We start from the raw sequence: 18,665 nt of genomic DNA, 5'->3' as shown, positions 1-18,665 counted from the left end.
GACGGGAAACTCAACATCGAGTTTCATTGGCCCATGCGGTTGCTTTTGACTGCGCTGCATGCACGCACTGGCGCTGGCCTTTGAAAGAGAGCAACTCGATGTATTTATCATGTTGAACTGTCTCAGACTCAGTCCTGTTCACTATTCACAAGACAAAAATACGCCGGCATTTTTAAAAGGAAATATCTACGTCTCTAAAAGAATCTGCCACGTAAGAAGCACATGATCTTAACTCAATTTTCACTGTGAATGTTTTTATTATGCGTCGTTTATTCTCCCTTTTTTTTTGCATGACGGTCTGCGGGTTTGAGAATGAACTCGGCCCAGCCCGCAACCCGCGATCGGAGGCATACCGGCAGGTTAACCCGTACCGCAACGGGTGCGGGTTACAACATTAGTTTCAATGCTTGTTTTGAGCATTTTGGGGGCTAAATCGACCCTAGACCCATATAATTTTTAATCTGGTTCAATGTCCAGTCTTTTATTCAGTCTATTTTAATGGAATATACTATAATTAATTACTGAAACGGACAAAAGGATAAAAAGTTTTAAAACAATCATTCATCTAATCGCTGATATTGGAAATTCTGTACTACCAATTTTACTGATAAAAAATGTGACTTGCAAATTAAGTTTTTAAACTTTTAAAACAAATTTTAGCCTTGAGTTGTCACAATTGCCTAACCACAAAATCACAATTCAAAATTTTACCTTTTACATACCAGTACTCTGTATTAACAATGTGCAATATTGAACTATTCTTCTTCAACTCAAACTTTCTCTTTTGTCTATTTCTCTTTCTTTTCTTCCTCTTCTCCTTATTCATCTTCTCCCTTTTTTGCTCCTACTCCTTTTCCTTCTCCTTCCTCTATTCTTTTTTGTTTTAATCATGCATATGTCCTATATTAATTACCTTTTTATTGTAAATATGGTTTAATATGCAGTAGTATGCAATTTATTGCATTCAGTCTGTGACATAATGTAACTATGTAATTTAATTATGTAGATTATACCACTGTAACAAAACTCTACACCTTTTAAATTGCAATTCAGTCTTTGTAACTGCAATGCATGATTTGATAAATACCATACCACACCATTACCATAGAACGACCTTCACCCTACGGCTACCCAAACCGATGTAGCTAGGCCAGGCCTGGCTAGGAACAATCATGAAAAATCCTAAATCCACACTCGACCATCCCAACCTCGAATTATGATCTACCAAGTACCAAATGTCTGGCCTCGAGCCTAGGTGTATTTTATCTCGGTTTTAATTACTGTTTCAGCTGTATTCTCTCTTTTGATCTTTATACAGCCATACCCAAGATGATAAGTTCTTCATTGAAGCAAGAGATCCTGGAACAAAGGAGGTTCTTGTCATTGATAGACTCAGCCAGGAGATCATTCTTGAAGGTAACCCACTTTCCCTTGCCTCTCCCCCAAAAGATCACTTATCTAATCTAGTAATCCCCCACCCTTCATATCAGAATCAATCAACCTGGAATAATTAATGTTTGTTTTATTCTTCCTCTAATTTCAATTCGAGAATTTTATTTTCATTATTGTATTCAAATTTTACCTTTCTGTTCTTAAATGATTTTCCACGAATGTGATGATTTTTCATGTCCATGCTTTTTTCATATCTGTTTTTTACCTTGTTATTTAAAGGTCAAGTCCACCCTAGAAAAAAGCTGATTTGAAGAAAATAAGAAAAATGAAAAAAGCTTAACACTTAACATTTCATCAAAATTATTGGATGTAAATTAAGGAAGTTATGACATTTTAAAGTTTTTGTTATTTTTCACAAAACAGTTATATGCATAATCAGTGATATGCAAATGAGAGAGTCACTGATGTCCTTCACTTACTATTTCTTCTGTTTTTTGTTGTTTGAATTATTTTTATTGTTTGAATTATACAATATTTCAATTTTTACAGATTTGACTATAAGGACCCTCTTGTTAGAACAACAAAATGTTAAAACAATGATAATTACACATGTTCAGGGAGGAATAAAACTTTGTTTTGAATGATAACATGGAGAAAACTAGAATATTTCATATTCCATGTAATGAAATACAAAAGAAATAGTGAGTGAATGATGTCATTAGTCCCCTCACTTACGTACCAATGAGGATGTGAATATAGCTATTATGTGAAATTAAGAAAATTTTAAAATGTCATAACTTTTTTATTGTACATCCGATTGTGATTATACTTTTAGTGTTATACTAGTTTGTTTTTCTCTTTTTATTCAAACCAACTTTTTGTTGGGGTGGACTTGTCCTCTAAAATGAACATGTTCATGGTGGTTTAATGTGGTAACGTTAAAAAAAAAAAACAAACATACTTATTTCAGTGACATAAAAAAGTATGCCTACAAGTAACTTTGCAATGAACTTAAACTGATCATTTTATGTTTTTTGTCTTTTCTATTCTTGTAGAAAATGGAATCAATATCCCACCAGGTGCTAGTAGTAAGCCCATATGTGGTATTATGGGCATTATTAAACTCCTGAGAGGTAAGCGTTCAGACAAACTTCAGTCTTTAACCATCATTCTTTCCCAATTTTTCTTCATTTCTACATATATTTATAATCATCAGGAATTGTTAAGAGTGTTTTGGATTATGTATACATGTAAATGTGTGTCATTATACCTCATTCAAATCTAGGTATCAAAGTGTGCTCCAGTTGTGGAAAATGATAAATTTGTTATTGTTTAGTGATAGTCAAATTATGATCAAATTATTTTTTCATAAGATCTTTTAAAAGCAATGCACATTTCAGTATTTTTCTGCCTACTTTATTACTATTATTTCACATTTGGTGTTTCCAAAATATACATCCATCTTATTCTGATGACATTTCTGTTGCTCTTTGGAATGAGCAATGAGTCTTGTCTTGCGTTTTCATATCAATTCATCCAAATAGTTCATTAAACAAAGTACCATTACTTGTAACATTCTCATTGATTTGAATTATTCAGACTTTGTAAATTATCCATCCAATTAAATGGATGTGAACACTTAAGGCCCAAATTCACAAAGATGGTTTTTAAAACCATCGGTTGAACTCATAGTTTCTGCAGATTTCAAGTATAAATTACGCTTATTTACCGTGTATATTAAAAAATTCCAATGCTGATGCACACTTTGGTCACAGTGCACCAAATTGACGCCTGTTGCCGTGGTTATCTACGCTGTTACATTCATTCATTCACTGTTATAAATTAATGAGTCCATTCTTCAAACAGTGAACTCATGAATAAAATAGCATACTTAACCTTAGCAATTCGCCGCTCTGTGGCAAAAGCGGGCATCAGCATTGAACATTTTTTTATATATGGTCAATTCCAGCGTAACGGACATGACGTTCAGACAAATTTTTGTAATTCAAATGTTTATACAGTAGAATTAGCAGTCTTTTGATAATTGTTACTAAGCTTATCAGACACATTTAAGTATCAGTTACATACACATAAAATTTCAAATCGTTTCATTGAACAGTTGCGGTGAAATTGCACTCTTTGTGAGCGTAACGGACATGACACGAAATGGACGAAGCATTTTTACCTCCTATTGCTTATCAAAATTCCTGTGAATTCTTAGATTGCATGCACCTGACATTGGTGTTAATTTAACCTTAAGACCATGCTCTATCCATAAAATAGTGTTTAACAACAGTTTTGCAGTGCATTCTGTATTCCGAGCTCAAAATGTAGCGTAACGGACATGACACACGAAGCGTAACGGACATGACAGTTTTGTCCACTTTTTGTAAGCGAATATAATTATTTTATTACAAGATATGGTACAAGTCTAATTGTTTACATGTTAAGGCTAGAGGTTAGAGACACATATTATAACTGGTAATCTGTAATATCTCCTATTATTTTGCAATTTGAGAGGGGGTCTTTTTGTACAATATTAATAACACAAAAAAATATTTAGAAAAATTTATTTTACACCGGTTAACAACAGTTAATAAGTATTTTCCAGTTACTACCATCCGCCACACCTAATTAAAGGAAAAAAAGTTGATAGAAAAGATTATTTTTTATTCATGACCTAATATTTGATAATATACTAGCGTAACGGACATGACACCCTTACGAAGTGAACTTCATCAGCACTTCTTAGTTTGAAAATGGAAGAAATATCAATAATGAATGTAATTATGTAACAGCAAAGTACCTTTACTGACAATCTAATGAAGAATATGTAGATATTATTAGCAGGTATCATTAAATTAATAGCTATAGCCTAAGTGATAATTTTATATTGAATACAACATTTATCGTACCACTACGACACACTGAGAAGACCAAATCTCTTTTTTTGTGAGAAGAAAACAAAATTTACCAGACCTGTATAAATCCAAGAAGAACATATTATGGAATGTATTGTATGATAAAGAATATGTACTAGTATTAATGTCAGTTTTAAGATTACAAAAAATGGTATTAAAATTTAATAGCAGTACCTGGAAAGCGGTCTTTCATTATCGATTATGTACGAGTTGAAAGGTAATCGGAATGCTTGTAAATAGCTTCTGAGATTTTTTTTTTCATTCAAAATAACTATCATCCTGAGTATAATCATCCTTTCATCAAATCTTGGATGTTCTAAATCTTACAATCTTGCTTGCTGACAAACGTGGCTGTATCTACATGTAATTTTGTTGTATTGTCCACGCTGCTTGTGTACAGTTGAAGATACATCATTCAAATCGTTATTATGGCTGACCAAAATACTATGACATAATTTATTGATCGCGCCACATTCTTTCCACGGCCCCTTTGCTTTGTGATACTGCAAAGAAGTGCCACTGTAGATTCATGGATTCATAGAGCTACATGTACATCATGAAACACAGATATCCGAATACAAACTTGCTTTTAAATGTGATCCCATGCCATCACTGAAGAAGTACATGTTGAGGTTGGTGTAAGTCAGATACTTTGAAGTAATATCATCAATGATCATTAATTCACAAGTTGGAGTTTTATCATGCTCCAAACTGTCAGTGCAAGAACCTAAGTTAATCAAATGTTTGTTCAAACACGAATGATACAGATTGTGATCTGAGTATGTTGCCAGATCTAGCTGCATCTTATCCTAATACTATGTAACATACCGTTAATTCTCAGAAAAATCTACCAGAACAAGAGCTGAACTTTCATCATTCACCAACTTCTAAAAATAGCTTGAATGACATGCAGATTCTATGAAATATTACATTCAGCTATCCTCAAACAATTGAGACTAACCTCAGTCTGTGACACTGAGCCTAATATTTTGTTTTTGTAAATGCTGCCATTTGCCATATATAAGGCGTCATGTCCGTTACGCGAATTGTCATGTCCGTTACGCCATTTTTATGAAAATGAGAAATGGTAAGGGAAAATGATTGCTACACATGGTAGGGGGTTTAATTCTAACATAGAATCTGAATCTGCAGTACCTTTAGACAAATTTCCTGTAAGCTGTGAAAACTTTAAGTGAAAAACGTAACGGACATGACACTGATAATGGTAAAGAAATCACACAAATCTGAAGACAGATTTCTGTAAAATTGATGAATGGCATAAAATTTAACAATTATTTTCTGTTGATTTAAACATTAATCAACTATTCAAAAGTTAAAAGAGACCTCTGGGACCTTGTTTGCTTTTAGTAGAGACAGAAAAGATGAATTGTTCAAAAATAGCCACATTTTTTACATTTTGCAATATACTATTCTATTTTTTTGATGATGGAAAAAACTACCAAATTATATCAATATTGCGATTTTTCTATTGGAAATTGAGACTTTATAGATTACTTTTTAAGAAAATTTTACTGCTTGAGTGAAATCTGAAACTTCATTTTTTCTCTAAAGTGAACATTTTCCATGGAATTGCCCATATGCGGTAAATTTACATAATTTATACATGAAATCTGCATAAACCATGGGTTCAACTGATGGTTTTAAAAACCACCTTTGTAAATTTGGGCCTAAGAATTGCATTTCATCAAACAGATCTCAATATCACCAGTGGTATTTAAAATCCCTTTTCCCCATCAGGATCATATCTGGTGATAATAACCAAAAAGGAGAAAGTTGGTGAGATAAACGGTCAAGCTATCTGGAAGATATCCGGGACTGAGAGTATACCCTACAAGAAGACTGATCTCCATCTAACTGAAGAACAGGTAAAGTCAAACCCTACTAAAGGACAAGTTCACCCCAGAAAAAAAAGAGTTGATTTGAATAAAAAGAGAAAAGTCCAACAAGCACAAGACCAAAAGTTTAATCAGAATCTGATGTAAAATATGAAAGTTATGACATTTCAAAATTTTGTTTAATTTCACACAACAGTTATCTGCACATCCAAATGAGGAGACTGATGACATCATTCACTCACTATTTCTTAACCCTAAACAGTTATTTGGACCCCTCTCACAGCAGGGGGGTATGGATTCCGCCCCCCCCTCTGAAATCTCGGCCTTCGATTGCGAGCGCTGCAAAAATTTGCTAAGTGGTAGTGTGCGATGAAATTTAAAAGGCTGTATGGTTAATTTTTTTATAATAATTGGATTTTTTATTTTAATGAATTATATACTAATATATGCATGAAATAAAGCATTTTCTCCAATCAACTTTTATACAGCCCCAATACTGCTCATTTTTTATTCACAGACTCTTTGTAAGATCTGGATCCAATGTACTTTAAAAAAATTTGGTATCGCAATTTTTTCTTATGTATTTTATTGTTTTTTAATTTCTTATTTATTTCTTGGTTTTTCGACTTCTTGTTTTTTCAATGGAAATTGTTGCAGACCTAATTCTGATCACAAGCAAAACAAAATTATTTCAGTTTAATCAGTAAAAGTAGAAATAATTATTATTATTATTATTATTTATATACTGCGCTTTTCCCAGAATGGCCCAAAGCGCTTACAAGAAGAAAAGGAGATTATTACAACTATACAAATGAAAACGTACAATCCTAAAAATCTGGATTAGAAAAAAGGAAGGTTTTAAGTCCCTTTTTAAATGAAGGAACAGATGGTGATTGTCTAAGAGTAAAAGGTAAGCGATTCCATTATTTTGAAGCGGTTATGGTAAAAGTCCTATCTCCAGCCAGTTTCTTAGTGATTTTATATGTGAGACGGAATGGGTCACTGGAGGCTCGTACATTCCTGCGAGGGGTGTATAGGGTCAAACAATCACGCAGATATAAAGGTGCCTGCTTATTGAGAGACTTAAAAACTAACAAAAGTAACTTAAAAACTATACGATGTCGTATGGGAAGCCAGTGTAACGATTCAAGGAGTGGTTTAGAGAAGTGAAATCTTGTTACTTGATAAATTATTCGAGCTGCCCAATTTTGAAGCCTTTGAATGCGATCTACTTGAGTAACAGGAATGTTAGAGAGAAGACCATTGCAGTAATCTAAACGGGACAGAACTAGAGAACGAATTGCATTGTTACAGGCAGATTGAGTAATATATCTTCTAATTCGAGAAATATTCCTTAAATGAAAAGTTACAGTAGTGCATATTTGAGAAACACGGTCAACCATTGACATTTCTCTATCAAAAATTACACCAAGATTTTTAACAGTAACTGAAGGGCTTATGGATATATCGCCGACTGTTAACTTCAGATCTGGCAGATTGCGTAGACTGTGTGGAGAGGCCGCTATGAAGAATTCTGTTTTTGAGTCATTCAACTTTAATATATTAACTAATGATACATTTCTGAATTTTGGCTAAATACACAATTTGCATTGGATTTGTACATGAATTCACGTTTTGGGGAATTTTTAGGTCTGACATGTACTTACATAATGTTGCGTAACCGCATATCTGGGCATTGCAAATTTGGTCTCAAAAGTCGTGCAAAATTTGAAAGTAAAAAAGTCAGTGAGCGGCGTGGTTGAAAAATTCGCACAGCGGATTTTATTATCATGAAAAATGTAAAGGGGCAGAATTTTTCCTTCTCCCGGGCCTTTATTGTTAAATTGTATTTTATTATATAAAATATGAAATATTCTAATTTCTCCTCATTGTCCTGTGAAACAAAGTTATATCCCTCCCTGAAATTTTGGAATTACCATTGTTTTAACATTTTATGGTTCAGTCAAGTTGGTCCTTATGGTCAAATCTAAATTATTATTCATACAATAACAGACAAAAGAAATAGTGAGTGAGGGATATCATCGACTCATATGCATGTCACTGAGTTGTGTAATTATTTTGTGCAAAATAAGAGACAATTCGAAATGCCATAATTTTCTTATTCTACATTTGATTTCGATGAAATTTTCAGTGTTGGTTTTTCTCTAGTGATTAAATCAACATTTCTGATGTGGACTTGTCCTTTAAAGAGGAGATAATGGTGAAGGTTTAAAAATAATCAAAGACTAATTTTTTTTTATTCCTTTTTTTTTTTTTTAAAAGCAGCTTTCTCATATCGTTGTGAAAAAAAGTCAATGAAATGTCATTTTCTAAAAAAAAAATGAAATTTTTTGAAATTGTACAGGATATTTAATGTCAAATTATTTCTCACCCTCTCCTGCAAGAGACAAAAAATCAGTCATGAAGCATTAAGAAAATGGAATTTATGCATTTTATATTACATAATATATGGGGCAGCTGCTCATTTATGTCATCACAAATCAAAAACTTAAAATTCACATAAATTTCTTAATCCTTGATAGATTTTCGTAAAACCTTTGCCAGTATATTTTAATATTTTTTTTGTATTTTTACAACACACTTTTCTTGGGGTTGAACTTCCCCTTTAATGATTAGAATGTGCATTTGGTGTAATTTAGATGATATTTTAATGTCCTGCATGGTCTATTAATTTTACTGTATGAACTGCTATGACATTATTTGCATGATTGAGCATACAGTAATTGTTTAAAATCTATATATTTGGAACAAACAATGAAAGATAAGTAACAGTCTAATCTGATTTTTTTCCAGCCACCTCAGGACCAGTGTTTAGTACCAGTGGCCATTATTTTAAGTGAAATAAATAGATGCATATGAATGTAATGTACTTGATTATTATAGTTATAATAGAAATTAAAAGGATAAAAGGGTCTATTGTTGTAGAATATCTATTTCTTTTGGGTTGTGGTTGATTTTAGATTAAGTTATTTTGCTTATACAAGATCAAAATGAAATGAAACAAAATTTAATGATATTCTATGGATACATGTACAGTATGGAGGATAATTGGCCAAGAGACATTGCTGGTAAATGCAGTTATCCTTAATAAGTGAAGGCTGTAAAAAATGCCAGGCCCTGTACCTTTCAAGAAAACCTTAAACTACTGTACAAGCTGTTATTTTTGCGTACAGAATTTTTCGCGAATTGCGGGGGGTCCAGACATTTTCGTGGGTTGTTAAATTAAATAAATATCAATAGAATTATGTTACAAAAATAGTTTAGGCTCTGATTTTGTTTGAGAAATAAAAAAAAAAATTCTAGCTAACTTTTTGAATCACTAACTGTAATTTCTAAACCTTATTTTTGTACATATAGAGGTGCATGTCTCAAATTTTTCACTACACAGGATGTTTTCAATAGCAAAGCTCTGCTGTTGGGAATATTGGCACTAACTATTAAATGTGACAATATTTTGGCATGTTGTTAAATTCGCAGCTGATCGGCAATTCGCGAAATCTGCCAAAATAAAACCCCTACGAAAATAACAGCTTATACAGTAATAGTACTGAAATTGACATGTGGAAATTTTTGAAGAAATATGATACAATTACAAATTTCATATTTTATGTCTCCCTTTTTTCAACAGAAACAGGACAACAAAGTATATGAAAGCATGGTTCAGTATGCTCTGGAGAACAACACGTACTATTTCTCCACGACCTTTGACCTCACTCATTCGCTACAGAGGTTATATAATACTAGTCCAGAATTCTTACAGATGCCTCTTTTTGAGAGGGTGAGTGCATTTCATCTTTCACATCAAGTCAGTGACAATGATACTGTATATATGTCAGTGTGTATTTAAAAGTTATAGAAATGACCCCCCCTTCCCTGAAAAAATATCATAAAAATTGGTAATTGATATATAAAAAAATTAGTAGATTAATGAATGAATGGATGAATGATTGATTGATTGAATGAATGAATGATTGAATGAATGAATGAACAAACAAACAAATGAAAAAAAGAATGAGTGAAATAATAAATGAAGGGATGGATGGATGGACGAACGAACGAATGAGTGAGTGAATGGATGGATGAATGGATAGACGGATGAATGGATGAATGAATGAATGAACAATCAAACAAGTGAATGAATAAGTACTAATGATAATGTTATTATAGAGAGTATTTATGGCAAGATTATTACATTCTTACTTAAAATTAAATGCTTAACTTAAAGACAATACATGGCTTAGTGAGTCCTTTGATAACATTAAATTTAATTTCTAACAAAGAGGCTGAAATTTTGACTGTTCTTTTAATAAGTTATAGGGAGTTTATTGCTGAAGAAGCGTTTTCATATTGTATCTTGATAAAAGACTTTGTACAAATAACTTCTCTGCATGTATTCTGCAAACACACACTGTAAAATTTGCCATCTGAAACATTCAAATCATTTAAAAATGGCAATAAAAAAAATTGAGATGCATTCAAACAGTATATTAATTCATGTTTATATGATCAATGCAAAACATTTTGTATGACTTCGATTGTGTTGTTTGATTCAATATACATGTAATTATTTGTATGTCTTCTTATTATTAGGCTGATCAGAGGTTTGTATGGAATGGTCATATGCTAAGGGAGTTCACAGCACAACCAGAGGTATGTTTTCTTGCCAATCCAACCTCTTTTTATGACATAATTCATTCTTAAATAATATTTATAATTACCTGAGATAATGTAGATGGTAATTCATATATTTTTTCTTAAAGGTATAATGGAAGAGATGGTCTCTTGTGTTTCTTCATTTCAAGAGTACCTTATGTATTTTGTGTTTGTTAATACGTTTTTAGAGCTACATTTGTATCAATAGATATATGTTTATCTGGTTTTATTGGTTTTATTGATTTTAAATTTTATGTCAGACCATTTGTATGTAAACTTGGTGAGTGTATTTTCATCAAGATATGACTTATAATTATAATCTTCAGACATTCCACTTCAGTTTCTAAGGTGAAGTATGAAGGTTATGTTTATCAATCATGAGAGTTAAAATTTAACTTCTCAGGAAAAAACAAAGCTTTTACCTGTCCTATTCTGAATTGCTTAAGTCCACCGCACACCTTATGACCCGACTGGTCTACGACTGGCTTGCGACTGAGTGAGAAGAGATATGACGTCACAGCTCTTGTCAGCTTGAGAGTCGCAGACCGGTCAGAGACAAGCCGCAAGGAAAATCGTAAGGATTTGACATGTCAAATCCTTATGACTGGATTGCAAGCTCAATCCAACTTCCAACCAATCAGACAGCAGAGTTGCTCGACATGTATATGATATACAACATGGTACGCAGTAGTAAGCGCCATTTTCTCAGTTGCTATGGCAAAAAGTAAGCGCACAAGCGAGTCCCATACAGCATGGTAGCCGGATCGCAAGGTGTGCGGTGTCAAGGCTTATGACTACCTTGCGATTCATCTCTACTCACTCAGTCGCAAGCCAGTCGTAGACCAGTCAGGTCGTAAGGTGTTCGGTGGCCTTTATATTCATGTAAATATGTTGTGTCATAATTTTTCCCCTATTTTTTTCTTCTAGCTTGGCAAGTTCATTCTTCCAGTCATGGTAGGATGTATCCTTTTGATTTGTTACATTAGCTGAGCAAAACAAAGTCTACAAACAATCACAATAAAGTCAGGTTTAACGTAGACAATGGTCTAACTCTCTGCTAAAATTATGGGAAGCCAAAAGTGTCAAAATTTGTATTAAGTTGTAAGTTTCTTATGTTTACTGTGCCCTTTCCTGATTCATTGATGGTGAAGACAATCATCGATTCATACTTCCTAGATAATTATGAATGATTTGAGAGCCAAATGATCTGAAATATGATATATCTACTGTTAGTGATTTATGTGACAATTGGCTATCCATACTTTAACCACAACTTTAAATCTGAGTTTAAGTTAAACCTGACTTCAGAATATGGGCCAATATGTCCCTTTGTTGTGAAATGTATGTCCCTCCCATGAGCTAGAGTGTACTTGTAAATATTTCTTTAATTTCTTAAATTATATAGATTTCACCAAAGTTTGTCTGGTCGCCTAGGTAAAGACATCATTTCTTCCTCAAAAGTTTTAGATAGCACATCAACTTCAAAGAGTAAAAAATAATTGTTAATGTTTGTGCTTTATAATATTATTAGACATCACATTCAAAATATTACTAGAATATTGTTTGCCAAGTTCTCAGTCTTTTATGGACATACAATCTCAAGATAACTGGGTAGTCATGGATCCTTTAATTAGCCAAATATTTCCTTGAACTTATATTCTCTAAATTCTTTTCTTAGTTATATCCCATTATTTTCAGAAGTAGTATTAATTGCCATCCTATAAATGTTTACAACAGTTGACTTGTACAAATATTGAAAAAATTATTGGAGATAGAACACTGCATACATTTTAGCACATAAAGTAAATGAATAAGAATGCAGCAGCGGAGTGTATATGGACCCTGTCTTAATCAATATATTTGAACTGAAATTCTTGCATACTTCATTTATGCTGTATATGCAGTACATACATAAGTTGATGTTCATTGTAGACATTTTTACACCAGTGTTAAGCTCATACATGTAAAGTAGCTGAATTCCTTAACTTGATGGATGCAGTCATATCAATACGAATAGGGATCATCAACACAAAGAGGTTTGATTACATCCTGATCTCAAGAAGAAGCTGTCTAAGAGCGGGAACGAGGTTTTATATGAGAGGATTAGATGAACAGGGACAGGCAGCTAACTTTGTAGAGACGGAACAAATTGTGCAATTCAACGGTAGCAGAGCCTCCTTCGTCCAGGTAAGCGCAGAGCTGCAGTAACGCACGTATTGTTATAAGAGAGGGTAAATTGATGATCCATAGCATTTATATTAGACCAATTAACACTAGGTCTGATCCATCCACTGGCCCGAATTCACAAAGATGGTTTTGAAAACCCATGGTTAAATCCATGGTTTATGCAGATTTCCTGTACAAATTATGCTTTATTTAGAGTGTATCGGGCATGTGTATGAGAAATGTCCAATGCTCATGCGCGCTCTTGTCACATTGCGCCAAATTGACGCCTGTTAACATGGCTAGCTACGCTATTGTATCCATGAGTCCACTGTTTGAAGAGTGGACTCATTAATTCCAAACAGTGGACTCATGAATAAAAAAGCGTGGATAGCCACAGCAACAGGCGTCAGTTTGGTGCACTGTGACAAAAGCGTGCATGAGCATTGGACATTTTGTAAAGTACGCGGTAAATTTATACAGGAGTAATTTATACAGGAAATCTGCATACACCATGGACTCCTCCGTGGGTTTTCAAAACCACCTTTATGAATTTGGGCCACTATGTCTACTTATGCTTGGTCTCATCCCACTTGGTCCTACTCAAGTTAATTTTACAACCAGTTTGTCTACATTAAAGACTGTTTCCTCAACAGGCATGTTGGTAGAGGGTCAAGGGTTAATTCCTCATACATTTTATGGTTTCATTGTTTTATGGTCTTATGGTTACATCAAAGGATGAAGAAATGTGAAGTGAATAGGAACACCTGAAATACAATAACTCTGGTCCTTTTTACAACCAGTTTATTGCCCATTTTGTCTAATTTTCAGATAGGCATTATGCATTTGGTCCATTTTCCATTTGGTCTAACACACCATCAGGGGCCTGTAACATAAAGGTTAGCATTTAATCGTACGCATGATTTCACGATTGATTGTAAATTGTTGTCATTGCAATCAATCGTTGAAAAAAGTTCTACGATCATTGCTAAGCTTTGCGTTATGAGCCTCTAGTCTATATAATAAGATGAACTCTTTATGATCCAACTTAACATTTGACAAAGTGCCAAAATCAATTAGACGAAGTGGAAATGAGACCATCTGGGCATTAGACTAAATATCAGTGAGCCCAATTGAGTATTAGACCAATTGATGGTTGGACCAAATTGCAATTGGACCAAACTGATACCAGACCAATGGAATTAGGCTAATTTGGTGATAGATAACCTGAGAATTGTTTCATTTTATTGGAAAATTATAGAAAGGTTGGTATTTCATATTTTCAAGATTACTATTTCTATAGATGAAAAAACATTAATTATAGGTTATGATCTGCAAAATTCGATCAATGTTATGTGTAATCGACTTTGTGTTATTGCTCAATTTGTTATTTATGGAAATTATATAAAAAAGCATATTCAAAGGAAAAAATGTGATGCGAATTCTTTAGGGATTTAGTTCAAGCTTACTATGATTATTTATTTAGAAAGTTTATATAAACAAAAAAGCAAGTTTGGAAGTCTGCAAAAAGTGTGATATTCAAAAAATTATTGCATTATTGAATTGAATTGAATTTTTTGTTTTTAATTGTTTGTATATATGTACATGTTATTGTGAATAATTACCTTGATTAAGAGGGGGAAAACCCCATGAGAATTAGACCATCTGCTTGTAGACAAAGGTGATACAAACTGACAAGTGGATGAAATGATTTGATCTATAATATCGCAATCCAAAAATACATACATCTTGGGCATACTGTTTTACAAAGGAATGAAATCAATTCAAGATGAATCAAGGTACGTAGTGTTCAAAATTCAGGGTATGCAGCGTAACTTTGTGATGATGTAGCATATTGTGTGATACAATTGCTGCAGGATATCATACTTCCAAGTTCCAGGTGAACGCACAAAGAGAGTATCAGTATACCTATTTCTATAGATGAAAAAACATTAATTATAGGTTATGATCTGCAAAATTTGATCAATGTTATGTGTCATCAAAAGTTGTGTTATTGCTCAATTTGTTATTTATGGAAATTATATAAAAAGCATATTCAAAGGAAAAAATGTAATGCGAATTCTTTATGGATTTAGTTCAAGCTTACTTTAATAATTATTTAGAAAGTTTATTTAAACAAAAAAGCAAGTTTGGAATTCTGAAAAAATTTGATGTTCAAAAAATGATTGCATTATTGAATTGAATTTATTTGTTTTTAATTGTTTGTATATATGTACATGTTATTGTGAATAATTACCTTGCTTAAGAGGGGGAAAACCCCCCTGAGAATTAGACCATCTGCTTGTAGACAAAGGTGATACAAAGTGACAAGTGGATGAAATGATTTGATTTGATCTATAATATCGCAATACAAAAATACATACATCTTGGGCATACTGTTTTACAAAGGAATGAAATCAATTCAAGATGAATCAAGGTAAGAAGTGTTGAAAATTCAGGGTATGCAGTGTAACTTTGTGATGATGTAGCATATTGTGTGATACAATTGCTGCAGGATATCATACTTCCAAGTTCCAGGTGAACGCACAAAGAGAGTATCAGTATACCTTTCTATGGAGGCTCACATACCCTTTCAATAGCTTTTGCATTCATGAGCAAATGACCTGTGCCCCGTCTTACAAAGAATTACGATTGATCCGATCCATCGCAATTCTATGGAAATCCAGTATTTAATTGTCATAATATTTTCTACAAGAAATTTAAAACATGTCCTTGTAAACAAAAGAAGCACACTGAATTTTCAAGAAACGCATGGATGTGTGAATACATCATAGTTAAAAAATATTTTGAACAAACATGCATTTCAGGTGTTGACATTCCTGGCTTTCCATAGTTGTGATTGATTGGATCAGTCGCAACTCCGTCAGAAGTGTTCCTATTTCTTCACTCTTTGATGTTACAAGTTTGTGATTTTGATCACTTACAAAGATCTATAGATATTTTGTGCAAATTCTATGTATTTCAATTAATAAAATAACTAAGGATACTCCATTGGAATACATTGTACTATGTGCTCCATGCATGTAAATTGTATATGAGAAGTGTAAGAGAGTGAACTGTAGAAATTTCCCTTTCAGTGGTTACATACAATACTAGACAATTTGCAGATAACACATTTTCATTGCTTGTACTTATATCTGTTTTTTTAATATCCTTTAGACACGAGGCTCTATTCCATTATTTTGGTCACAGAGACCCAACCTGAAATACAAACCTACTCCACAGATTAGCGAATCACAGAGTCATGTAAGTATCATCCAGTATGATGTATTATTTATTAAAGGAGACACCCGAAGAATCCAAAGTATTTTATAATGCCTTTTTGTGGTCATCATTGTAAAGGGGAAGTATTACTAATCAGATATATAACTTCACTTTTCAAAATAGTGATTAGAGTTTGCAGAAATCAGCTCTCAAAAATGATTTATTTTCATGCCATATTTCTGCCTTCCATCGGTCCTCTTGCGAGCTCCAGCTGAGTGACGTCACACAATGAGCATGAGCAGCTGAGCTGACAGCAGCCCATTGAAGAAGATCTTTCCAATCAGCGTTTTTTGCTCTTAGAATTGTTTATTCCTCACAAGATTGGTCTTGTTATATAGATAAAAGTTTGAATTTACTGAACAGTGAAATAAAGTGCACATTTAACGTATTTTGGTAACCGATATTTAGATTAGAAAAAATGATTTTTTTTCAAGAAATATATTTGAATAAACAAAGCATATTTTCACTTAGAAATCACACTTGCGACAAATTAATATTATAATCAATATAAAGCATAGACATTCTTCGTCACGACTGAAAAAAAATATGAAATTTCATTACGTAATAAAGTCAGGAACCACAAAATAACACGGCAATATCCATCGCGAAATGATTGAAATTGCAGTTGAATTGCCGAAACATGATTAGCCCACAGCGGCGAGCGGACTTTGTTTCATATATCTTAAAAGCCCACCGTAAAGAAGGGAATTGTCTGTGGCCAAACGTGTTGGCCATCGTTTTGTCGTGTGCGAGGACCCTGGTTCAAAACTCGGATTAAATTGAGGTTTTTTTTTTTATTCCTTCTCGTCCCTACCCAGCTTTTTCTCTCTTTTTTTTCTTGTGAAATCCTATTCAGACCTGTATTTATCAAATCTTACTTAATTGCTGCTTTTGATTTTCAAGTTCTTGATTCGATTCTACTCTTATTTGGGATGGGAGGGGTACAGGATGAGTTAAAAGTCAAGTCCACATCAACTAAAAATTATTTGAATAGAGTAATTTCCCTTGCTGTTTTTACTCAAAACAGTCACAAAACAATGATATGCAAATTAGTGTTGTCACTCACATCACATTCGTTTCTAATTTTTTTGTGGCATTTTGTTTTTTAATTCTTTGCAGATTTGAGTATAGGAATTTCTTCATCCGAACACAATAGGTTACATTTACGGAACTGTAACTCTAAATGTTATTTGGAGGAATTAAAATCCCTCCGAAAATTTTTCAGAAAATAATTAGAAAATTAAATATCTAATGTACATGTCATGTAAATATATCAAACAACAAAATACAAAAGAACTTAGTGCATGTGACATAATCGGTTAGTGTAATTTGCACATCGACACAGATGAGCATATCATTGTTTTATAAATTAGGCAAAATTTCTCAATGTTAGAATAGTAATTATATAAATTTGAATCAAAGTTTTTATGAAATTTCCTGCAATATCTTATTTTTCTTTAAATTCAAATGAATTTTTGATTGTGTGGACTTCTCCTTTACTCTTAATGTAGGGAATGCATAGCAATATTTATCCAGAAACAAAATTGTCTTAGAATATGCAAATCTGTAATTGGGCACATGTTCACTTTTCTTTCATCCAGGCCACTTCCTCACACCCACCAGGCTTACAGTCTTAGAACAAAAAAATGATGAACCATCACACAACAGCACACAACATTCAGTGCTTCACAATAAATATTTCACTTCTGTTCATACATGTACATGCAATAAATATTGTGGAAAACAAATAAAAGGCGTACCCATATTCAAATACCGTTTAAAAGGACAAATATATTATACCTTTCGAGAAAAATCAGCACGTTAGATATCTGATAACAAAACACAATTATGGGGCACTGCAAGAAACTTATGTTCCATTGCAAATCAAGCGTAAGTCTTAAATTCAAATTCAAGCGTAATAAGGTCGAGTTGCAACCCGGGGGGGGGGGGCACTCGACCAAAAAAGCGGTGGGGGTGTGCCGCGGGCGAGACAAAAACGGGGGCCTTGGAGCGGGCTTATTGTAAAAAGGAGGGTCATCGGAACGGGCTTCGGAACGACAAATGTTTGTGAAAACGGGGGTCCTTGGAACGGATCGCCAGCGTGAGAGCGCGTATGCATCCCTACGGAACAGTCATGCGTGCATGATGCAGCTAGCGCGGCCTCCGCCGGGGAGCTCTGCGGCCGCTTTTCACCAAAATTGCAGCTCATTCAACGCGATCGGAGCCGCGTAACGAAAAATATGCGAAGCTTTGGAGCGGATTTCTCTCTTCTTTTTTCTCGATAAGAAGAAAATGCTATGCCTTGGAGCGGCATTCTTCTTTTTCTCAACAATTCAAAAATGCTATGCCTTGGAACGGAAATTTGAGTGTAAAA

At 33.5% G+C, this 18,665-nt stretch overlaps 1 protein-coding gene across 1 annotated transcript in view; it reads left to right on the top strand.

Annotated features, from left to right (window-relative positions):
* LOC121407492 (phosphatidylinositol-3-phosphatase SAC1-B-like) overlaps positions 1-18,665 on the top strand; it is a 34,407-nt gene that overhangs the window by 4,544 nt on the left and 11,198 nt on the right. The window contains exons 2-9 of the mRNA XM_041598601.1: positions 1,319-1,416; positions 2,448-2,525; positions 6,072-6,199; positions 9,819-9,968; positions 10,781-10,840; positions 11,771-11,804; positions 12,843-13,030; positions 16,187-16,273. Of these exons, the coding sequence (XP_041454535.1) occupies positions 1,319-1,416; positions 2,448-2,525; positions 6,072-6,199; positions 9,819-9,968; positions 10,781-10,840; positions 11,771-11,804; positions 12,843-13,030; positions 16,187-16,273 (823 nt within the window). The remainder of the gene's footprint in view (positions 1-1,318; positions 1,417-2,447; positions 2,526-6,071; positions 6,200-9,818; positions 9,969-10,780; positions 10,841-11,770; positions 11,805-12,842; positions 13,031-16,186; positions 16,274-18,665) is intronic.

The sequence above is a fragment of the Lytechinus variegatus genome, chromosome 2 (assembly GCF_018143015.1).
Source record: "Lytechinus variegatus isolate NC3 chromosome 2, Lvar_3.0, whole genome shotgun sequence".
NCBI lineage: Eukaryota > Metazoa > Echinodermata > Echinoidea > Temnopleuroida > Toxopneustidae > Lytechinus > Lytechinus variegatus.
Note: the sequence above shows the minus strand (reverse complement) of the source record. Positions and strands in the feature narration are given on the sequence as shown.